This window comes from Aethalodelphis obliquidens, unplaced genomic scaffold (assembly GCF_003676395.1).
Source record: "Aethalodelphis obliquidens isolate GAN/ISIS:26980383/991018 unplaced genomic scaffold, ASM367639v1 scaffold2, whole genome shotgun sequence".
Classification (NCBI taxonomy): domain Eukaryota; kingdom Metazoa; phylum Chordata; class Mammalia; order Artiodactyla; family Delphinidae; genus Aethalodelphis; species Aethalodelphis obliquidens.
In genome coordinates this window covers 93,919,074-93,942,908 of record NW_020837946.1, presented here as the reverse complement: position 1 = coordinate 93,942,908, position 23,835 = coordinate 93,919,074, and the positions used below count along the sequence as shown (strand labels likewise).

The window sequence follows — 23,835 nt, the reverse complement described above, 5'->3', positions numbered from 1 at the left end:
ATGCTGGGCTATCCTCTTGGGTCTTGGAGCCAGAGGTTCTGGCAAGGTGACTTACACAATCCTCAGCTGTGTAGTCCCAAAAGGCCATGACCGTGACCTTGTTCTCTCTGTGTCCAGCCACTGACATCCACAGAGCACACCCCTTCAAATCCAAGCCAATATTAAGGCACAAGGACAAAAAGTTGAGTTCTGTTAAATAAACAGATTTCTACTTCTTCGAGGATTAAGTTAAAAAACCCTAAAAAGGTTAGGGGAGAACCACGTTCCAAAGCATACAAGGAAGGATTAATCTAAGTAAGCTTAGGTCACCTTTGATGCTGATGTGAGTTTTCTGACTCAGGGAGAAGCAAAGATGCTGAAAGATGGAAAGGTCTTCAGAGTGGTCCAAGAGAACTGCTGGGACCCAGAAGTTCGCCTTAGAGAGATGGACCAAACAGGTACTTCCAATGAGAAACACTACCAATGTTTGCATCTGATGTAAGAGGCATGTCTACCGCTAAAGTCTGTTGACCACTTTAGGTGATTTATGTGATGACATCTCCTTTTATCCTCCAAGCCAGGCTGTTCCAGCTTCACTGGGGGAGGGATGGCACCTTCCACAGTGATGTTTTTAGAGTGTGGATTTAAAATTTTTTGAAATTAGGTATACCGTTTTAAAGTAGAATGCTGTATTATTTAAACACATTTTAAGTTCAACTGCATAGTATTTACTTATTATAGAGCCAATTAAAACAGTAAAAATAAGAGTTCACAGATTAAGGATGCCAAGTGCCTGGTTAGTCAGATTCAGGATCCGATTTCTTTCTGTAGTTTCTTTTGGTGCACAGTACACAGAATGTCCCCACTGACACATAAGGGGTGGAAACGGGAGCAGTTTACAAAAAAGTTAATCATGTAATCTCAGAATACTCTACAATGAAACCAAGCCAGAAATTCGAAAGGGGAGAATGAGGAAATTTTTGTTTCCAAGCTGAGTCACTAACCATTTCTAAGAACTGCTTGCATTCCTCATCCCATATTTTAAAATCAAACAAATCCCCATAATTTAAAAGAATTATGAAAGCCTATCTAAAATATGGTATGATGGGTAGGGGATAAGATAAAACAAAATAAAACATAATAAAATAGTAAAATAAAAATGTGGCATGACAGACGCATTGTACTTTCACTTGTTACTACCTGGTTGACCGTGCCACCAAGGAGAGCGTGCTCCAATGAGAGAACCCAGCCTTCTGAACACGCGTGGGATCTGCCCAGAGACTGTGATGGGGAACTCCCCATGACAACACTGTCAGGCCTAAATTTTGACATCAGTGGTCTAGATTTAATCCAGAAAACAAACAATTCACACACACAAATAAAAGAGCCCTTTAGAACTACCACCTTCCTAACCAAGGACAAATGTATAAGAAGTTCAAAAAATACACAAAGAGATGGCAGGAGACATTTTATTCCAAGGTCTGCATAAAACAAGTTCATAGATATCAGCCCCAAATAAGGAGGTGGTCTCTGGCATGTTAGAATTTGGTATAGCTACTTTAGGCTAGATATTGCTTTATAGATTTTTTTAAATAATTAAAAGTACATCTAAATTGCATTCAAATTGAACTTTGCGGAAAGCCTGAAGCACTTCTGTAGACCATTCCATAGAACATAGTATATATGCCCCATGTACTAGAACGGGGGTGGTAGGGGCACTGAGAGAGAACAGCTTTTCAGACTGACAGCAAAGACAGCAAAGGTCTTACTCTAAATGTGAAGCACAAGCAGCTCCCACCTCTCAAGGAGAAAACTAGTGGAAAGGAGACTCAGATGACTGGTGTCAGAACCATTGCTCACGACTGCAGTTTAGGTGAAGAGTGTCTCCTTTGGTTTTTGTTGTTTGTTTCATTCCACAGCTATCCTTAAGAGGTCAGTCAAGTCTAACCCTTGCTGAGCATTTTTCTTTGTGCCAGGTACTGTTCTCAGCACCTGACATGTATTAACTCAATTCCTATAACAACCATCGTAGGTGGCGTCTATTACTATGCCCATTTTACAGATGAAGAAACTGAGGAAAAGAGGTTAAGCAATTTGTCCAAGGTCGCACAACTTGTAGGGGGGAAAGCCGAGATTTGAACCCAGGCAGTCTGGATCCAAGTGCTTAACAGGTGCATCCTACTGCCTCTGCCGAGGTAAAAGAATGATGAAGGCACAGCACAGAAGGTTCCAGCAAGCCATGCCATCTTCACAGGGAGAAATATGTAATTGCAGTCCCTGGTTTACTTCATCACATCTCTATGTGGCAGGCATTGTTGTACCTAGGGCCACCTGAGGGGTATTAGGAGGTGAAGTGGTTTGCTCGGGATTACACGGCAGTAAATGGCAGAGCTAGAATTATACCTAGGACTGTCTCTCTCATTCCATCACTTTTCCCAAGGGAGCTTTTCCCAAGCCTCCCTCAGGATGAGACCTGCCTGGGGTGTTTATTAAAACCTTTTTTCAGGGCCCATCCATTGAGTCACAGTTTCCAAAGGAGGGCCTAGGAATTTGTTTTTACAATGTTCTCTTCCCTCCACCCCCTGGCCCCTATAGCCATTTTACGCAGCAGGTGAGTCTGGGGAACACTGTGCTATTGCCAAACTGTTAAACACCACTTTAAAAACAATCAGCTCTCATTGGGTTAGACTTGTTTTCTTCCCCTCTTGATTCCCAGAAACCAAAGAACATGTGTCCAAATCAACCAACACATAAATAATGCAATTTACTATGTTAATATAAAATATGGTGACAAGTGATGGCCACTGGGGTATACAGAAGGTGCAAGGCTGGACAGCAGCCTCATCCCACCACTTGCAGGCCATGTGATCTAATCTATAAAATGAAATACAGTAATGTAAGAAAAAGCATTTGTGTAAATGTAAAGATTTTATAATTGAACGGCATTTATCTGTTGTATACTAATCACTGAATACAAATCGTATCTGTGACAATGTTTAACAATGCTCTCTCAAACGCTGTAGTGTCTAGTCCTCACTAAACAATGATTTATTTATTCATATATTGGGTATGTTAAGGATAGAACATGGACAGACAGGTGCATGTGGTGTTGAAATTCAAGTAGAGCATGGCACAGGATAAACAACCACAGTCATGACAGACTGTAATAAGTTATCAGAAAAGGAAAGGAACAGAACAATGGGATAGAGAGTGGATGGAGTTGGGGAAGGCCTCTCTGAGGATCTGACATTTGAACGGAGACCTTAGGGTAAAAAGGAGCTCGTCCTGTGATGAGCCATAAGGAGGGCATTCCAGGCAGATGAAACAGCAGTGCAAGGGTCCTGGGGCAGGAAAGCACTCCAAAGAACAGGCAGGAGGTCTATGAAGCTCAACGTGAGCTCCCAGGAGAGACGGAGCCTTATAGACCGTGTTCAAGTTTGGAGTTTACTCTGAATGTGATGAAAAGTGCTTGGAAGTTTTGAGCAAGGTAGTGAGTTGATCTAAGTTTTAACCCTTACCCTGGCTTCCAAGTGTAGAACAAACTGTAAGAGGACAAGAGTGGTAGTCGGAGACCAGCTCAGAAGCTTCTGCAGTGGTCCACGTAGGAAATACTGGTGGCTTGGACCAGGCAGTGGCAGGAGATGGGGAGAGGTGAGCACATGAAAGGAACTGGAGTAGAGCTAACAGGACTTGCTGCTGGGTTGGACGTGGGTATGAGGGAAAGAGGAGCCACCATTGCTTTGGCAGCATCTCTCCTGATAACCCAGCTCCAGAAGTGTGAAGATAAGAGATTGTAGGCATCCTGGATGCTGGATTCTGGAACCACACTCAGGGTCTCATTCTGGGCATTCCAGACAGTGGGACTCTACCCATGCTCACTTAGGAGATGAATTAAAGGGGCCAGGAAGGTGCCTGAGAAATACAGTCTGTCATGCATGACCTAAGATGAAAAAGCCCTAAAAAATTGATTGGGAAATGTCTTGCTTAAATAAAACCTCACAGGAAGGAGGGTTGGAAAACACCTTTGAAAAATTGCTTTTTAGTTTTTCTTGAATGATCTCACTTCTGTCCAGCCTTTACTCCTCTCCTTAGAACTGATGCCGAGGGATGAGGGAAGCCTGGGACAGAGACCCTGCGAGAAGGGGGACAGGGAGAAGCAGCGAGGGAGGGGAGAGAGGAAAGACGGTGGGACGGAGACTTGCTGGGCTCCTCAGCCCTGGGAAATGTCAGAGTGCCCGGGCCATTCTTCTCATTAGCTTTGCCTTTGTGTCTGTGTCTAGGAGTGACCGTGCAAGCCCTTTCCACGGTTCCCGTCATGTTTAGCTACTGGGTGAGTGTGAAACCTCAATCCATCTCCTTGGTGGGCGAAGGCTCACTCACGTCCAGCTCCCTAGCAAGTAGACAAATGCCTCAAGTCTCGAACATTGCCCACCCAACTCTCCACCCCTTCAGAGATCAGCAGGGTCCCTCAGCTTCTCACACCACACCGTCCCCTCCCAGGCCTGTCCTCCTAGTCATGTCCTTGCTCTAGACCTGCACGGTCCAGTATGGTAGCCAATGGCTGCAGGTTGCTATGTGACTCGAATTGCATTTCCACTGGACAGCACAGTTCTAGACCCAACCTTAATCTCCATCAGAACTGACCTGTCTGCTGACTCATTCCTGCGGTGCCTAGCTTAGTAACTGACAAGCCAGCTTATTCAAAAGTGGTAATGATTTTGAGGCAGGGGAAGTGATGATAATGGCCTAATATGTTGCCTCTCCCATGGAAATATACAATTCAAAACAGGATTCCTAGAGCTGGATGCCTTTCCCCGAGTGATTAAGTCTTGAGTGCTAAAAGTTTCAGGCATGATGGCAAGCCTGTGGAAGCACATTTTTGTACATAGTTGGGGGTGCACTAAGTACCCTCTCAACCAAATAAACATTCACACGTGTTGTGATTTAATAAGCAATGGAAATACCACCTGCTCACACTTACTTCCTCCACCTGTGCTCATGATTCTAGTATTAGTGATTCAATCCTTATCTGTTCCTATCATGAGATTCACTACTTAAAATCCCCTAAGACCTGGAGATACCTGAATTTACCAGACTGGGTGCTATTCTGACTGGGCAACTGAGATTGCAGGCGAATACCAAATTCTTAGCAGTGGGGTGGGATGATGTTGAAAGATAGCAATAGCGGAGAGATTACTCTTGAGTGTCACTGCCAACAGGAAGGACACAGAGAAGGACAGACAGGAACAGGAGAGGTCCATAAGCAGCCCGGCATCCTCTGAGGAGGCGTGACAAGGAGGTGCCCTGAAATCGGGCACTCACCAGGCCCAGCTCCTGGGGTTGGGAGGGGGGATGCCTAGGTGTGCAGCCCTACAGACTCCTGTCTGCAGTTGGTGGGGTGGCCCACCCTCATTCCATGTCTAGTGTAGGATTCCAGGCCCTTCTGATTACAGCCCCAGTTTTTCTAATTAATCAGCAATATGCTAGCAGTTTTCTTTGCCTTGGCAATGAATGGCTTCCGGGTCTCCTGTGGCCAAGGCCTAACTCAGGCTGTGCTTCAGCTTTCTGAGGGGTAAAGCCACTGAGAGTGACAAGTGACTGAGCCCTGAGGAGGTGCTGATCAGAGTAAATATCTAAAGAAGTAAGTTTTGAACCATGTGCTTTCCCTTACCTGTCTCCACCAGGCGAAACCTCAGGACACTTTAGAGCTGTGCCAGCTTCTAAACAATGACCTAGCTGCCACTGTTGCGAGCCACCCAAGGAGGTTTGTGGGTCTGGGGACATTGCCCATGCAGGCCCCTGAGCTGGCGGTCAAGGAGCTGCAGCGCTGTGTGAAGGAGCTGGGCTTTCCGGGGGTTCAGATTGGCTCCCACATCAACGAGTGGGACCTGAACGCCCAGGAACTCTTCCCAGTGTACGCGGTGAGTACGTGGCGCTCACTCTCGGAGCGTGGCCAGGCACTGTGCTCGGTGTCCCTGGGTGGGAGAGATGCCTGATGACATGCTAGATGTAGGGGGAAATGTGGAAAGAGCTCCCCCAAATAAGTGGGCCATCCTACTAGAAGAGGGACAGGTGGAAATGCTTCCCAGGCCAGCCCTAAGTTAACTCAGTGAAATCTCTCTTCTTTCTAGCCTCCTTGATCTCCTTTTAAAGTTTCATTTGGAATAAAATAGATAACCAACCAGGACCTACTGTATAGCACAGGGAACTCTGTTCAATATTCTGTAATAGCCTAAATGGGAAAAGAATTTGAAAAAGAATAGATACATGTATATGCTCAACTGAATCACTTCGCCGTACACCTGAAACTAACCCAACATTGTTAATCAACTGTGCTCCAATACAAACTAAAAATTAAAAAAAATTTTTTTAAATAAAGAGGTTATGTAAACTGGAAAAAAAAAGTTTCATTTGGAAGCCAAAATACTACCCTCACCACAGCCACTGTGCAAAAGAATCAGGTTAATGACATATCCCAAAGTATTTGTTTTTGCTTTGGAAAAAAGTTCTTATCATTTTTCAAAATTATGAAATAATTTAGAAGAACCTGCAGAAAATACAAAAATGTTTAAAGAGGAAAACAGCTATACATAAAATAAATAAGCATCAAGGATTTACTGTATAGCACAAGGAATTATACCCAATATCTTGTAATAACCTGTAATGGAATAGAATCTGCAAAAAACAAACCAAATCACTATGCTGTACACCTGAAACTAACACAATATTGTAAACGAACTATACTTTAAATAAATAGGAAAACAAAAAGAACCCATAATTCTGCCACCCAAAGATGAGTAAACACTGTTAATAGTACATTTCATTTATCTTTTTTTTTGCTCTACGCGGGCCTCTCACTGTTGTGGCCTCTCCCGTCGCGGAGCACAGGCTCCGGACGTGCAGGCTCAGCGGCCATGGCTCACGGGCCCAGCCACTCTGCGGCATGTGGGATCTTCCCGGACCGGGGCACGAACCCGTGTCCCCTGCATCGGCAGGCGGACTCTCAACCACTGCGCCACCAGGGAAGCCCCATTTATCTTTTTATTTGCATACATCTGCATATTTTATATTTTAATGAAACTGGAAATACACTATACATGTGATTTTTTAATATTGTTTTAATTTTTTTAATTTTTGCCTGCATTGGGTCTTTGATGCTGTGTGCAGGCTTTTCTCTACTTGCAGCGAGCAGGGGCTACTCCTCGCTGTGGTGCGCGGGCTTTTCATTGTGGTGGCTTCTCTTGTTGCGGAGCATGGGCTCTAGGCACACAGGCTTCAGTAGTTGTGGCACATGGGCTCAGTAGTTGTGGCTCGCGGGCTCTAGAGCGCAGGCTCAGTAGTTGTGGTGCACGGGCTTAGCTGCTCTGCGGCATGTGGGATCTTCCCGGACCAGGGCTCAAACCTCTGTCCCCTGCATTGGCAGGCAGATTCTTAACCACTGTGCCACCAGGGAAGCCCCTAAACATGCGATTTTGTATCCTAATTGAGAATTTCCAACCTAAGTGAAAATTCTCTCAATGCATGATTTTAAAATAACTGCATAATATTCCAATATATGGATATGTTTTATTTAACCAGCCCGCAATTAAGATACTTTTTAAGCCATATATTTTTTAAATGTAGTATAATAAAAATATGCAACAAAAATAATACCATCAAAATGTTAACATTTGATGAAACTAGATGGTAAATATATGGGTGTTCATTTTAGTTGTTTATAACTTTCTATATTTGAAATATTGCATAATGAGATACATTTTCAAAAACACAGTGCCATCCATTTCTGAAATATCCAACAGAAGTGTCCACAGTCCCATGGTCCTCTCTACCTTCTGTTCTTTCTGTACATAAATCTGCTTTCCTTAATTCCAGGATTCAAGATGCATAATTCTTTACTCAATTGCATTTTTAAAAAATTTCTTACTTGCCTCCTAGAATTATAATAGTATCATTTTCTGTTATTTTCACTGTAAATGCAAAATCTTCAATAATGAATTAAGTAGATGTTGGTAGACTCATCAGGCAATATAATCACTGATGATTTATTCATTTAATATTTATTGAGCTCTGACTACATGCAGAATGCATTCCATGCTTGTATCTGTGGACACTGCCCACCAGTTGGGGGACTGCCTGTTAAATTGCCTCCTAATGACCTGAAAGATTTAGTTAATGTTCCTCTAAATATCAAACTCCCAGAAGATGATTGGCTGCAGTGGCTGAACTGATCCAGTGAATGTTTTCTAGAAACTTTAATGAGCTCTGAAAGAGGATGTATTTACTTGTGCATCCAAATTGTTTCAGCACAGTATGAGCAAGCCTTCAGCTGTAGGTCATTTTAGGATTCACTGGAATCGGCTTTATGAATTACTAAGGGGCTCAGAACGCAATAGCAGCCCATTGGGGTCCAAATGGATATTTTCATTTATGTGACCAGCTCAATCAATCATTCTAACTAGGCTGTTTTGGGGGCTACCAGTCTCTGTGGGGATTCAAAAGAGCATCCTGGCCCCATCTGACTTGTGATGTCCTGGGGTTGATAGCACATTTGTTTGGTTAGCAAGACTTGCCAGCCTTAGCACTATCTAACTTGCATCAGTAACGTGCTGAAACAAATGAGAGGCGTTTCTGTGAGCCAAGTTGGCTTCGTCATCTCGAGGGCAGCCTGAGCTCCAGAGCACCCAACTGTCCCCCTTATCTCCTAGACCTCCCTTCTTAGTGAGCAAACCCAACAGCACACGCTCAGGTCAGTTATCAGGTACAAAAATGATTTTGTGGTGAGTATGAAGCAAACAGAGTGGTAGTGGCAGACTGCCTGTCATTTATCAGCCAGAAGACCTGAGTAAGTTACTTAGCCTCTATCTGCCTTAGTTTCCTTCTCTTTAAAATGGGAGTAATAAAAGTACTCATCTCATAAAGGATTAAACTAGTTAACAATTGTAAAATTGCTATATATATTAAAAATATATATTAAATATATAAAATTAGATATTATATATAATATATAATATGTAAATATATAATAATACATATGTTATATAAAATGGGAGTAATGAAAGTGCTCATCTCATAAAGGATTAAACTAGTTAACAATTGTTATGTATAAAATATGCTATGTATAAAATATGCTATGCTATGTATAAAATATGCTATGTATAAAATAAATATAATATACAAAAATATATGAGTATATATAATATATATATAATGCATAGTAGTATATAATATACATAGGATATATATTATATATAAAATATACATATATACATATATATATATAAACAGCTTTGGCACATGGTAAGTGCTCACTAAATTTAAACTATCATGATTTTGAGGGTATAAGTGGCTTCTTTTTATATTCTCTACAATGTCTCACATGCAGAAGGTGATCAGAAATATTTGTTAATTTGAATTGAATAGAAATGAACCATCACACGTACACAGAATAAAGCTTTATCCTTATGAGGAGTGAAATCCCACCAAGATACCAAGATCACATGCCTTTGTCAAGCCCAAACCATCCCAAGAAGTTGATACTCTTTCCAGCCTGCATCCGTTATTAGAAACCAATCAGCTCCTCTCCCTTCAAAAGATTTCTATCTCTTCCGCTCCCCAGAACCTGTTGAATTAGAAGTGCTTTCTTCAATCTGCCCGTTGCCTGCCACTTCCAGAATCCCCTATTGTCCCGGGATTATTTCTCCATTTTGAAAAGGCTTATGTACACAAGTCACATTGCATCAGCCTGGTTAGCCCAAATGTTTATATGTAGAGGTAGGATGATTCACCCCAGCACCCCAATATATCTGGAAAAGAAATGGTCCAAGGAAAATCTGTTTTGAACCTTGACAAGCAACTAATATTAAAAGCCTGTTGTGAGGACTTTTTCTAATTAACCATTGTGTCGAATAAAGGTCATTTCCTCCAGATGGTATTTCTATTTCCCAGAAGGTCCTGGAGCAGGTTTGCTCATGACAGTCTTTTCAGTACCTGCCTGGCTGAGGCACTGAGAGCTCTTTCCTTTCTAAAGTCATCTCATACACAGCGGACTCTTCAGGTGCTCAGCTGTGGTCCTGAGGCTTTGTGAGTGCCTGTAGATCCCAGAAATTCCCACCCAGTGTCAGGCTCGGAGTGGCCAGATGGCGTAGGTCAGGCCAGTTATGAGCCCCTGGCTCCCAACCCATCACTTCCTCACTTTCCACATCGTCGGGTTTCCAAGAGAGGGAGAAGAGGGAACACTCCACCCCTGACTTCAACACTACAATCTAAGCAGTCCTTCCGAAAGAGGGGACCAAACAGGAATCAGCAGGGGAAATTTCCTCACATTTGAGGTGTGAGATCAGTCCTTGAGTGTTTTGCTCTCAGCCAAAGTGTTTCAAGGGTAGATGTTTCATCAACCTCAATGGTAAATCCACCAACACCCTTGTTAATTCTAAGTGTTCTTTTTAGTTGCCAAGCAGGAGCAGAGTTTATCAATATTCTTTTATATAGATCAGAAAAAATTTCAAAAATATTTTAGTTTATTTATTCAGATCAATATAGACCCAGAGAAAAGCAATACCCTAAAATAGTGCCCTATAATTTGCTGGCTCATCCAAATAACCCCCTCACTCTCTCATTGCTTCTTTGAAGGAGGCTGAAAAGCTGAACTGTTCCCTATTTGTGCACCCCTGGGACATGCAGATGGATGGACGGATGGCCAAATACTGGTTCCCTTGGCTCATAGGTTTGTGTCAGCTTGGGATCTGGAAAAGAGAGTCAAGCCCTTAGTTTTTTCCAATTATCTATGGGACCCTATTATGTCAAAGAGAGAAAGTATGAATAACTAACAGGATTGTGAGTTATTGAGCTCTTACTCGGATAGTGCTATATGTATTACCTCATTTAATTTTTTTAATTGAAGTATAGTTGATTTACAATGTTTCAGGTATACAGCAAAGTGATTCAGTTAGATTACCTCATTTAATTTTAATCTTATCCACACAAAACTTTATGAGGTTGACACTATAATAGCCAGTTTTTTTTTTTTGTTTTTTTTTGGCTGTGCCACATGGCTTGCACGTTATCTTAGCTCCCCAACCAGGGATCAAACCCGTGCCCCCTGAAGTGGAAACTCGGAGTCCTAACCACTGGACCACCAGGGAATTCCCTGTAATAGCCATTTTATAGATGGAGAAACTGAGTCTCGAAGTGGTTAAGTTGTGCAGGTCACATAGTTAAAAAGTGAAAATGGAATTTACATAGATCTGTCTGACTCCAAAGCCACCACCTCACTACACAGACTCCCAAAAAGGCTCTGCAAAAAAGTAGCCATGCCTGTCTAATAGATGTTTAGAAGCCAATGATCGCATCAGCCCTTACAAATGAGAACCCTGGAGTTACAAGCAGAAAGAAGGTCAGCTTCTACCGCCTAAGGATCTGAGACCCTAGATTGCAGATGACCAGGCTTTCAAGTCCCCTGTTACCTGCTCTTTGCCACCTGCACTGTTCACCCATGGTTCCACCTGAGGGTAAGGGAAGGGCAAAGAGGAGAGACCTTTACTGAGCCTACCAAGCTCTGGATAGGAGCTGGTCCGGATTCTCTTTCTGCTCTGACATTTCATGCCCTTGTTATTGCTTTTGGAGACTGAATGTGTTTAGTAAGGCAGCTTCCAAATTCTTGAGCAACGATTAGTCGGAAGAGATAAACTAAGTAGCCCCTGTGCTCTCTGGCTTCTAAGAAAATCTCATCCTAATTCACACAACACTTTGACAAGTTCCACAAACTTATTTGCATTGCAACTTCCCACATGAAAAACAAAGGAGAGCATTTACATAGAGGATCATTTCATCCCTCATTATGCAACACATATATTGATCCTTTCTAGCACACCGGGCACTGAAGATGTACCAGACATGGACAAAACCTCTGCCCCCCTGAAGCCTGAGTTGACAAGTACACAGGTCATAAACAAACAGGCTAATTTCTGAATTTTATACTGGATGCAAAGGCAGTCTTTAGGAGACTGGAGGATTCCCAGCAGGGCAGGGCCATGATCCAATTTACATTATAAATATTCCACTTTGGCTCCTATATAGACAATTGTGGGGTTTTTGTCCAGGTAGTTAATGGAAAGCAGAATCACAGGACCAAAGGGAAGGGATGCTGTCTATCCCCCCGCCTGCAGGAAACTCTGCCCACAAACCACTCCCAGACAGATGTGAATCCATCATGCTTCCAGAATTCTCAAGAGGCCAAGGATCCAGGGAGCCAGGGGCATCTCTGTCCATGGAACAGTGACAGGCCTAAGGCAGGATGAACAACCAGTAAAGGCCCACTAGGCAGCCAGAGAATCAGGCTTCCCCAGAAGGCCCAGGGCTCAGTCACTGAGCCCCCAGAGATTTCTTAATCACAGTCTGAAAAGCAGTCATCTGGAAATATAGCCCAGATGGACTCCATGGAGGTGAAGGCATCAGGCATGGACCAGCTGCCTCTTCTAGAAGCACAAAGCACTTGAAATAATTCATTTTAATCCAGTTATTTTCAACCTCAGCTCCAAGAAGCAGTAAAGATTTGGCAGGAATATTAATATTAGTTAATATCTATTGAGCACTCACTAAGTGGCGAGAACTAACCATTCTTAACCCCAGTTTACAGATGAGGAAATTAAAGCAGGGAGGCAAATCATATTTGTCGAGCCCCTGCAATGTGAAGCTCTGGCCAAGAACTTTCCCAGCATCATCATTTGCAAGGTTCCACAACAGCCTTCCAAGATGGGCAACACTGTCCCCATTTCACAGGTGAAGAAGCCCAGACTCGGGGGCATTAAATTACTTGTCAAAGGCCAAGAAGCAAACAGTTGGAGGAGAAAGGGTTCAGCCTAGACTCACTGTACTCTGCTTGCCCCCCTGCACACAAAATGGAAGCTGGGAGAATCAGGACAAAAGCCAGGTCCTCTGGCTCCTTGACTCTTCTAGCCATTAGATGACTCTACTTGCAAGTGGCAAATAGGAAGTGTCAGATGGTTTCTGCTTGCCAAAGTCATGGCCTGCGTACAACCAAGCCATGCTAGGGCACAGGGACCCTGTGCTTCTCAGCAAGGTCCCATTCCCCTGCCATTAACATCACTGAACTTCTTGCTCGTGATGACAAGCGCTATACGTCATGACTGTTTCTTCTTCCAGGAATGCCCGCAGAGACCACCACAGCCATTTGCTCCATGATCATGGGTGGAGTGTTCGAGAAGTTTCCTAAACTGAAAGTATGTTTTGCACATGGAGGTAAGACCCTATCTGTATTAGTCAGCTTGGGCTGCCGTAACAGAATATGACCGCAGACTGGGCAGCTTAAATAACAGAAAATGTATTTTCTCACAGTTATGGAGTTCCCAGATCAAGATGCCAGTGCAGCTGGTTTATAGTGCGGTCTCTCTTCCTGGATTACAGAAGGCCGCCTTCTTACTGTGTCCCCACATGGCCGTTTCTTTGTGTGTTCACAGGAAGAGAGAGAGAGAGTTCCTATGTCTCTTCCTCTTCTTATGAGGACACCAGTCCTGTCAGATGAGGGTCCCACCTTATGACCTCATTTAAGCTTCATTATCTCCTTAAAGGCTTTATCTACAAATACAGTCACATTGGGGGTCAGGGACACAATTTTGGAGGGACACAATTTAGTCCTGGTAGTTGTTCTAGTTATAAAGTATATGATGGTTCAAGGACCAAATTCCATTTCTGCAGACAAGTTTAGTTTGGTTGGCACAGTTTACTTGATTTTGTTTTGTTTTTCATTTAAATCTCTCGTCAGACCACAAGCTACCACAAGCTCTCCAGTTTGCAATAGTCCCTACCATTCACTATTGTTTACAAACAGGCCTGTTTCATTCATTTCCATTTCCTGCTTGGTCCCTGTAGGTAAGTGAGTTTGTGACCCTTGAATACACACACACAATATCAAACTATACACACTGTTCTCGAATCCGCTTTTCCTTCTCAACAGCACATGGAGACATCTTTCCATGTCAGTGAGTACAGAGCTTCATCATTTTTGATGGCTGTATACATGACAATGCATTTTATGGATATGCCATCATTATTTAGATATTCCCCAACTGAAAGGCTCCCTCTGTATTTTTCTATTATAACCAAGCTACATTTGAAAACCTTGACCACACATCTTTATACACTTGTCTTCTCTCTTTAGGATAAATTCCTTAAATCTGAATTTCTAGATGAGTTAAACTTTATTCTTTTTTCTGGGTCTTCTCTCACATTTGGAACCCAGTAGATCCTTTGTAAATACAGTTAACTAGCTGGGCTACAGTAACTTCTCTTTGCATACAACATGAGGGTTGAAAAGAATCCTTTTCAATTAACACTAGTCCCTTTACTTGCAGGTGGTTCCTTCCCCTACACAGTAGGAAGAATCTCCCATGGATTCAGCATGCGTCCAGATCTGTGTGCCCAGGACAATCCAACCAACCCAAAGAAATACCTTGGCTCCTTTTACACGGACTCCTTGGTTCATGATCCTCTGGCCCTGAAGCTATTAACAGATGTCGTAGGAAAGGTAAGCCAGGGCTGCCATTTGGGTGACTTACGGGGAGCAGAGTACAGGATCAGCAACCAGTTGCTTGGTCTCTCTTTGAAAAAGGGATGGGAGAAAAGGCATTAGAAGAAAAAGGAGGGACAGTGAGGTTCGGGATTAGGTCTGCTTGCACAGGGTATCCAATCCAGAACCTCCTTCAACGTAGACCATGTATCAGCAGGGAGCCATTATGGATGTACGTCAAGGAAATCCCAGATAAGCCACATGGCTGGGTGGCTCCCCAGATAAATTCTTCTTCCTTACGGTCGCCTCTGTAGTGACCGTAGGAAGTGACACATCACGATGAGGTAAGCAGGAAAGAGCCACCAGTTTTGAGGTCAAATTCACCTGGGTTAAAATCCTGGCTCTACTTCTTACTGACTAGGTAAAGTGTGACTCTAACTGTCCTCATCCACTAAATGAAGAAAACTGGAACATTAAAGAGTGGGGGATGGCACTGGCCAGGAAGGCAGGGGAAGATGATGAAGGGTCTTGGGTACCACCTGAAATGTTTTGCTGGAATAACATGGCCTTTGTTTTGAAAACCATTCTCTCATTTGGCCCAAAAGACCAGCACGGTAGTGCTTTAAACCTCACAAGAAAAGGCCTTCCCTCTTCTGTGGTCTGCTGGCAGCTCTCCTGTTGGTGGCATCTCCACTTTTAAGTATTCTCTGGAAATGCTAACTGAGCAAGTTTAGACAGTGTTTAGAGCAAAGGTCAGTCTGAATTAGTAGTCTGAAATATTTAGTATTTCAATTCTGTTTGATTACTCACAGATAGCAATAGAAGGCTTCCAAATTTACCCAAAGAAAAAAACTCTTTGGGGTTTCTAAAAGAATATGGACATATGTGTTTAAAGATTGGCAATATGGTGCTTGGATTGAGAGGAGATGCTAAGGCATTTAAAATCTTGTTTAGCAGAGAAAGCGGTCCATTATTTGAAAGCTGCAAGTTACTGTTCCATCTCCAGAATGAAGACTTCATCTCACTTTAAAGCTGACTGTTTCTCTGGCTTGAGAACCTCACTAGAATATGAATGTTGAACATTCTGGTTTGGGAATAAGTTATGTGGCTGAGCTATGTTTCTGAGCCTTCTGGCTTTTGCATTGTCCCTGCTGAAATCGGTGCTTAGCAGCTGGTTGTGACTGTTGATTATCATTGGATTGGACAGAGGGGCTATGGGCAGGTGTGTAAATAGGAAACTACAAAAAGGAGAAGCCGAAAGAGTCTGTAAACCCTGGATTTTGAGCAATGGAGGAGGGGGAGTAGGAAAGCGGCGTGGAAGTGGGGAAAGGGTCAGTCTAACTACCTCCCATCAAGCCTAGTACCCCTGGTGTTCCTGGCAATGGCGACATCAGGAAAAAACACCCTTGGCAAATATAACATCTATCTTACGAGCAATACCATCAGCAGTGAGGGAGACCATCAGCCCCTTCAAACAGCATTCAGGGCGATACACATCGGCCAGGGGGTCACAGCAGAAGAGGAAAAACACGGCAAGTGCCTTGTGGTAACCAGTGGATAGACTAGTTAGTAAGTATATCCCTTTTGTGGACCCCCAGAAAAACTCAGAGGGCACTTTGCAAAGTTGCAATGTTGCAAAGGTGCTAAGATCTTGCATTCAAACTGTGAAGACTTGAGCCCCTATACCTTGGGCATCAAAAGCAAAAGTGAATTCATTTTATGTGACCTCACAGGCTGGTGAATCTAGGACATAGAAACAGTATACATTAATAATTTAGGATTCTCTTTAAAATATTAATGCTTCCTCCTTCTAGTTATATTCACATTTGCAAAATCTTTCAAAAACAATCCCCAAACCAGAATGGCTAAGGAAAGTCCTAACATGACAGCTAGTCTAGAGAGCCACTGTCCCTATTTGAGCAAGAGGACAGAAGGCTGTGGGTCGGATGGATTATATGATGTGTTTGAATTTGAAACAATGATTGCCGGGCATTCATCAGATCTGTTAATACATGAGTACCAAACAAGCTGTACATATATAGAAAATTAAGCAAAATAAAGAAAAGGAAATAATTAACTCCAAGAAAACAAACGTCCATATGAAGACAGATAATCATTGTATATTACCTGACTCAGCAGTGAAAACTATTTATATTTATGGTGTAAATATTAAGCACTGGCTTAACTGAAAATTGTAATTCTACTGGGAAATTGGAGAAGTTGGGATAAGAAAGAAATTCTCCATGATCATAATGCAAAGTCAGTAAATACTCTCTAAAGCTAATAAATTGAGAAACAATAGTATAATCTCATTATCTGAAACTATGAGGGTGATTATCAGAAGATTCATGTTAAAAGGTAAAAGTGGCTGTCTTGGGATACAAAAATGGATAGGACTGTTTTTGATAAGAAAGATATTAGTAATACTGGATTGTTTAACTATGTATAGGTATTATTTTGATAAATCAAAATTTTAAATAATACCTTCAGAATAAATAGATGTATGTCATACATACACCAAAACCATATATTGTGTACCTACTATTTCTAAAATTCCCTCTAAACAGAAGACGTGAATTACATAATCTCTTATTTTCCTCCCATCTCTAAAATTCTTTGCTTTTAATCCATGTCTACTCTTCTTTTTTTTTTAAGCACTTTTTTTTTTTTTTTTTTTGTGGTACGCGGGTCTCTCACTGTTGTGGCCTCTCCCGTTGCGGAGCACAGGCTCCGGACGCGCAGGCTCAGCGGCCATGGCTCACGGGCCCAGCCGCTCCGCGGCATGTGGGATCTTCCCGGACCGGGGCACGAACCCGTGTCCCCTGCATCGGCAGGCGGACTCTCAACCACTGCGCCACCAGGGAAGCCCCTGTCTACTCATTTTTAAAGACAGAGTGCAAAGAATGCTAGTTATATGTTATCAGTCTATCACTGTGAAAAATATGAAAAAACGTATTGCCTCCCTACATTAACATGACCATAGACAATTCACTTTACATATTTAGGTGGGTAGATTTTGAGAGGTCCATTTTCCTCCCATTACGATTATATCACAATTTTGGCTAGATCCATTGTTAATCTATTGCTGTGTAACTAACTGCCCCAACTCAGTGGACTAGAACAACAATAAACACTTACTATCTCATATGGTCTCTGTGCCAGGAATTTAGGAACAGCTCAGCCATTTCAGGATTTCTCACAAGGTTGCAGCAAGTTGTCAGTCAGAGCTGCAGTCACCTGAAGGCTTGACCAGGGCTGAAGGATTTATTTTACATATTACTGGCACACTGGTGCTGGGTTTTGGCAGGAAGCCTCAGTTCCTCCTCATCTGGGTCCCTCTACTCTCCAAAGAGCTGCTTGAGTGTCTTCACAACATGGCAGCTGGCTTTCCTAAAGAATAAGTGATCTGAAAGAGAGACAGAGGTGGCAGAGGAAAGGAGAACAAGAGAGAGATGGAGTGTGCGCCAGGCAGAAGCTATCCTTTTATGACCTACCCTCAAAAGCCACGTCGCATCACTTCTGCCGCATTTTATTCATCAGAAGCAAGTCACTAAATCTGGCCCACATTCAAGGGGAATGGAATTCGGCTCCACCTTTTTTTTTCGGCTGTGTTGGGTCTTCGTTGCTGCGCGTGGGTGTTCTCTAGTTGCAGATAGCGGGGCTACTCTTCGTTGTGGTGCGCAGGCTTCTCATTGTGGTGGCTTCTCTTGTTGCGGAGCATGGGCTCTAGGCACGTGGGCTTCAGTAGTTGTGGCACGTGGGCTCAGTAGTTGTGGCTCGTGGGCTCTAGAACGCAGGCTCAGTAGTTGTGGCACGTGGGTTCAGTAGTTGTGGCTCACGGGCTCTAGAGTGCAGGCTCAGTAGTTGTGGCACATGGGCTCAGTAGTTGTGACACACGGGCTTAGTTGCTCCATGGCATGTGGGATCTTCCCGCACCGGCGCTGGAACCCGTGTCCCCCGCATTGGCAGGTGGATGCTTATCCACTGCACCCCCAGGGCAGCCCAGCTCCACCTGTTGAAGACATGTTTGTAAACCACCACATCCCACACTCCAGCCACCTAAATGCAAACTACCTTTAGTCCTCCCACACCACCCCAAAGTCTCATTCATTTACAGCATCAGCTTAAAGTCCAGGATCTCACCACTTAAAGTAACTCAGGGATGACGCTCCTCATGCACAGTTTCTCTCAACCTTAAGATTTGTGAACCACAGAGACAAGTTCTTTACCCAGCACACACTCATGCAACACTATAAAATGGTGAGACATGCAAAGGATAGTTGCTATACACCCTCCACTCCAAAAGGGGAAAATCAGGAGGTTTAGAGGAGTTCCTAGTAACTAGCAAATCTGAAATCCATTGGGCACATGTTAGCAGTTCCTTGATTAGAACTCAGAATACAGGAATGATTCTCCACAGCTCTTGGTTCTACCCTCTGAGTCATCCCTCCTTTTCCATGAAAGGGAGCCCATATTTGCGGCTGAGTAGTTTCTACAGACTGCTTCATGCCCCTACAACTTTTGAGGCCCGAAAGCTTCTTTTCATTTTATTCTATCCATTCCTTTCAATCCTGCTGGTGTTTCTGCTAATACAATTCTCTTAAAAACTTTGCAGATCATAACAGCACTGATGACTACGAATGTGGCGTTAGTGTAGAGAACATTGTTAATGATTAAACGGTAACAAAGTTTAAGAAAAAACAAACAAAAAAACTTTGCAGGTCTTTCGTGAATCTTATTAGGTTTCAAACCATTAGGCAAAAGCCCTACTCACAAATCTCTGAGAAAAGCCCTCTTCTGCAAAGGCTGCTGAGGAACAACACTCTTAAGTGTCTGACAGTGGTTCTTTGAGGCACTGCCTTAAATCTCTTGAGGTCATAACACAGATATTATAGTCATATCTTGGCTTCATTTTTAGACTATATTTTTCTGATTGTGCCCTGGAGTTAATCTTTGCCAGAAAGCCATCTCTAATTTTAGCATCATTTGCCATTGGAGGGGCTGGGAATTTTCAAACCCAACAGTTCCTGGCTCCTTTATATTTAATAGTCCTTCCTTTAAGGCACTCCCCTTGCATTTTACTATAAGCAGCAAGAAGCAGCCATGCAGCACTTCTAACACTTTGTCTGGAAATTTCCTTAGCTCTATCACCCAGTTTATTAAATATATTTTCTACTTTGCATATTACTGTAGGTGACCGTGTTGCTACTTTTTTTTTTTTTTTTTTTTTTTTTTTTTTGCCACAGCATAGCAAGGATCTCCTTTCCTCTAGTTTCCAATAACATTGTCCTCATTCTCCTTAAAGTCTTTACTGGTAACCTCACAGGTTATCAAGCTTCTAATAACAGTCTTTACAAGGATCTTCAGTCTTCCACTATCTCAAGGTCCTTCCAACTTCCTCCCACTAATCAGTTCCAAAGCCACTCCCACATTTTTAAGTTTTCATTATGGCAACAGCCTACTTCCAGGTACCAAAATCTGTATTAGTTATCTATTGCTACATAATACATTAACCTAAAACTTAGGTTAGCTTTAAAACAACAATGAATATTTATTATCTCATTCATTTCCTCTGGGTCAGGAATCCAGGAACCCCATGGCTGGGCAATTCGGGTTCAGGGTTTCTTATGAGGTTCAATGAGATGACTGCAGTCCAATAATATCTATCTATCTATCTATCTTTCATTCTTTCACCCTTTACTTTTTTTTTGCACACTACCTTAACCCCAACCTCTCCACCAGTTTTATAACTCTCCTCTCAGTACACTTAAATACATCAGGTACAGTAGTCTATTAATTCCTTCTTCTTGAAAAAATATATTCAGGAGTCTCTGACTTGCTCTAATATGGACTGGGCTGCTATTTAGACCTGCTGCACAGCTGTCATCTTGAATCTCCCCTTTGTACTCCTCACATTCTCTCTCTCTCTCTCTCATTGGGTTCCCTGCTTCCTGAGCCCTATGATTTTCCAATTTCTTGCTTCATTCCTTCATCTTGGTAGGGAACATCTTCCAACAACTTTCTAAGAAAGACAGTATGGGAGATGAAATTTTTGAAACCTTAGTTATTTCAGTATGTCTTTATTCTTCCCTTACAGTGAGTTAATTGTTTGGCTAGGTATATAACTCTAGCTTGGCAACTGTTTTCCTGAGTCATTTTAAAGACATTTTCCCATTGTATTATGGCTTCCAGAGTTGCTGTTGAGTAATGTAACTCCAGTCTAATCCTTGAAACTTCATATAAAACCTACTCCTTTCCCCTTCACTCCCAATCTCAAAGACTCTAAGATTTTCTTTTTGTCCTAAAATTTCTCAGTGATGTTACTCAGTATGGGACTGTTTTCATCCATTATGCTAGACATTTGGTGAGCCCTTTTATTCTGTAAAATCTTCTTAATTTATTTCTTTAATGAATTCCTTCCCTCTGTTTTCTCTTTCTGGAGTTCCTAAAGTTGAACCTTATTTTTCTTCTGTCTTACACCTCCCCTTTTTGAGCTTTTGTTTTACTTTCTGGGATATTTCCTCAACTTTATTAATAAATCCTTTTATTTAGTTGGCTTTTTAATTTGTTTAATTTGAAAGAGCTGTTGTTACTGTTCTTGTTCTGTAAACATTTTTAAAGCATCCTGTTCTTGTTGATTGAGTTCAATATCTTTTATCTCTCTAAAAATATTAGTAATTTTGGGAAATGTACTTCTCCCCACAAGCCTTCCTCCAATTGGCTTTCTGTCTTTTTTTTTTTTTAAGTCTCAGTCTTTCATATTAAATGCTTTCCTCAAACGTCTATAATCCTTGGCTGTCTGCTCATATTTAAGAGCGGTCACTAAAAGGATGATTGGAAGTCTCTGCATATGGATGGGGCCTGTCAAGTGTGGTTTTCTCTATAGAGTAATCCAACTGAGCCATATTCTTTTGAAACTCCAGAAATCTGGTCTGTCCTTTTTGATTTATCACTTTCCCAGAGAAGCTCTTTCAATCTTCTTACCTGAATGGTAAAGGCCTGGTTGCCAGCATCCTGGGAACTGAGTAGGGAATAAAGGCTGGGATGCTCAATTTAAAAAAAATTTTTTTTAATTAAATTTTTTTTTTTTTTTTTTACTTTTTGGCCACACTGTGCGGCATGTGGGATCTTAGTTCCCCGACCGGGGGTTGAACCCACACCCTCTGCAATGGAAGCATGGAGTCCCAACCATTGGACCACCAGGGAAGCCCTGGGATGCTCGATTTTTAATAAATAAACTTTCACTAACCTTTTGCTTTCAGAACATTCCACACTCTCAACTATGCCTGATATCTCCCAGTTCAGAGACTCTCTGACCCTTTCACCCCCTTTTGAGACTAAATGACCAGTCTTTTGCCAGGATGAGGGGAAAGCAGACACTGGACTTAGGGAGATGATCTAGGGTCTAACTGCTTCTGAAACAGGCTTACAATGAATCCTCCTGTTGTTAGTTCTTTGTCTCTACTTCCAGAGGCACCTGGTGCTATCAATTACATATATTTGGGGGCTTGGTGATATAAGCCAGGTTACTTTTTGGCTTATCTCATACTAGCTAACAATTTCTTTCTTGGTCTTCTAAAGTTAGTTACTATTATCCAACTTCTTTCCAGTTTCTGAAGTTTTCTTCTTAGTTCTTCTATCCTGTTCTCTTTGTCCTTGTGGCTATATGCTCTTCAAAATGCACTTTACCGTCTTTTTAATGGAGTTTCAAATTGTGATCCTCAGACCAATACCAGTCCACAAAGAGTTTGTTACCAGCCCATGATGAGAGAAGGAACTTGTGCCAGAATGCAAACTGAGTCACTAAAGACACCATTTAGTTTAACTGACTTTTGTTTTTAATAGCAAGACTTTTTTCAGTAAAGGAAGCAGTGCATTGATTTACATTCTGGGGTAAGCTCCTTAGGTCATCATGGACAACTGAAAGACCAGTTTGCGTGCATGTATTAATACTGGTCTTGAGCTTTCCTCCTTTTCGCTAACAAAATTTATCTTACCTATATTGCATCCACCTATAGCCCAGCTTCCAGCTCCCTGAAGTCATTTTCATGGTTATGGGCAATTAGAGGTCAGCAGAAACTACAGCAATAGAAGGGGTCTGGCTAGATTTTCAGAAGTTAAAGAATATTCTAGTCCTCTCTCTGGCTTGGGTTGAAGGTGGAAGGACGAGAGATGATATGCACATCTTCAGAGTCTTAAGATTTTTTTTTTCTACCTTTTTTTTTTTGGCCACGCCTCACGGCTTGTGGGATCCCAGCTCCCCTACCAGGGATGGAACCCGTGCCCTGGGCAGTGAAAGTGTGGCATCCTAACCACTGGACCACCCTTTTTCTACTTCTAAAAGTTAATTTATTAATTCAACTAGAACATCTAAAATCACATAACTTAGTTTATAAATATTACTTTTACACATTTACACTTCATGAAACAATTTTGTTCAAATATGCATCTTTGACATAGTGCCTTGTCATTATTAGAAACACCATTTGAGGCATTAAAATTGTTTTTAATAGCATATAAGCATTGCAGTAAATAAACTCTTTTAATGAGAGTGTCTGTTTCCTAAGTTTCTAAATATCCAAGCTTCATCTCCAACCAAGTATCATTAGAATTTTCTTCTAGAAATGGAGGAACTACAGGACTATCCCTATGTTATTCACACATAGCATTCTATTCACTACTGCTGTTAGTCTTTTGTTTGTAGTTTGTACTTTCCAGTGGTTTCTGTTAGTTTGCTGATTTGTTTCTGATTTGTTTCTGTGTGCCTGAGAAATGTGGTAAAAAATGATAATACAATTAAGAGTAGAAATAAAAATAGAAATGAAGATAAAGTGGAAAAAAAGAAGTCCTAGAAATCCCATTCTTGTGAAGCAAACAGTAAATGATGCTTAAGAGTTTAATGCTATACAACATAGTCATAGCTGTGAGAGATATGAGTAAATTATTTGATCTCTCTAAACTTGTTTCCTTATCAATAAAATACAGATAATAATAGTACCTAACTCTTGGGGTTGTAGACAGTGTTAAATAAGAAAACCACATAAAGTATATAACACAATTCCAGTCCCACAGTAAGTGCTCAATAAAAGCATTTGACAAAGGTACATACAGACTTTCAAGAATGAAACTACAGTGAGAACAACTGTGACAGCATCAATCAATTTGCAAGATCTTTCATTCATCTTGAAATGTTGAAACCTCAGAATAATACAATCACTGCAAAATTGAGATAAAGGGAAAAAAATTCTACTAAATTAAAGTTCACAACAAACAAAATGTGTCTCCTTCTGAAGCAATGATGTAAAATAAGGCTTGGATCTTCTATGGCAATT

The 23,835-nt window shown here is 41.9% G+C and overlaps 1 protein-coding gene and 1 long non-coding RNA gene across 3 annotated transcripts in view; one reads left to right on the top strand and one right to left on the bottom strand.

Moving 5' to 3' along the window:
• The window catches only part of LOC113633854 (uncharacterized), a 162,521-nt gene that overhangs the window by 85,123 nt on the left and 53,563 nt on the right, over window positions 1–23,835 (bottom strand). The window lies entirely within an intron of this gene.
• The window catches only part of ACMSD (aminocarboxymuconate semialdehyde decarboxylase), a 62,302-nt gene that overhangs the window by 18,606 nt on the left and 19,861 nt on the right, over window positions 1–23,835 (top strand). The window contains exons 3-8 of one of the 2 annotated variants that reach the window (XM_027132502.1): window positions 341–437; window positions 4,260–4,309; window positions 5,664–5,900; window positions 10,609–10,702; window positions 13,141–13,236; window positions 14,349–14,521. In XM_027132502.1, coding sequence (XP_026988303.1) covers window positions 341–437; window positions 4,260–4,309; window positions 5,664–5,900; window positions 10,609–10,702; window positions 13,141–13,236; window positions 14,349–14,521 — 747 coding nt within the window. Of the gene's footprint in view, window positions 1–340; window positions 438–4,259; window positions 4,310–5,663; window positions 5,901–10,608; window positions 10,703–13,140; window positions 13,237–14,348; window positions 14,522–23,835 lie in introns of those variants that run through there. The other variant, XM_027132514.1, reaches the window with a different exon arrangement.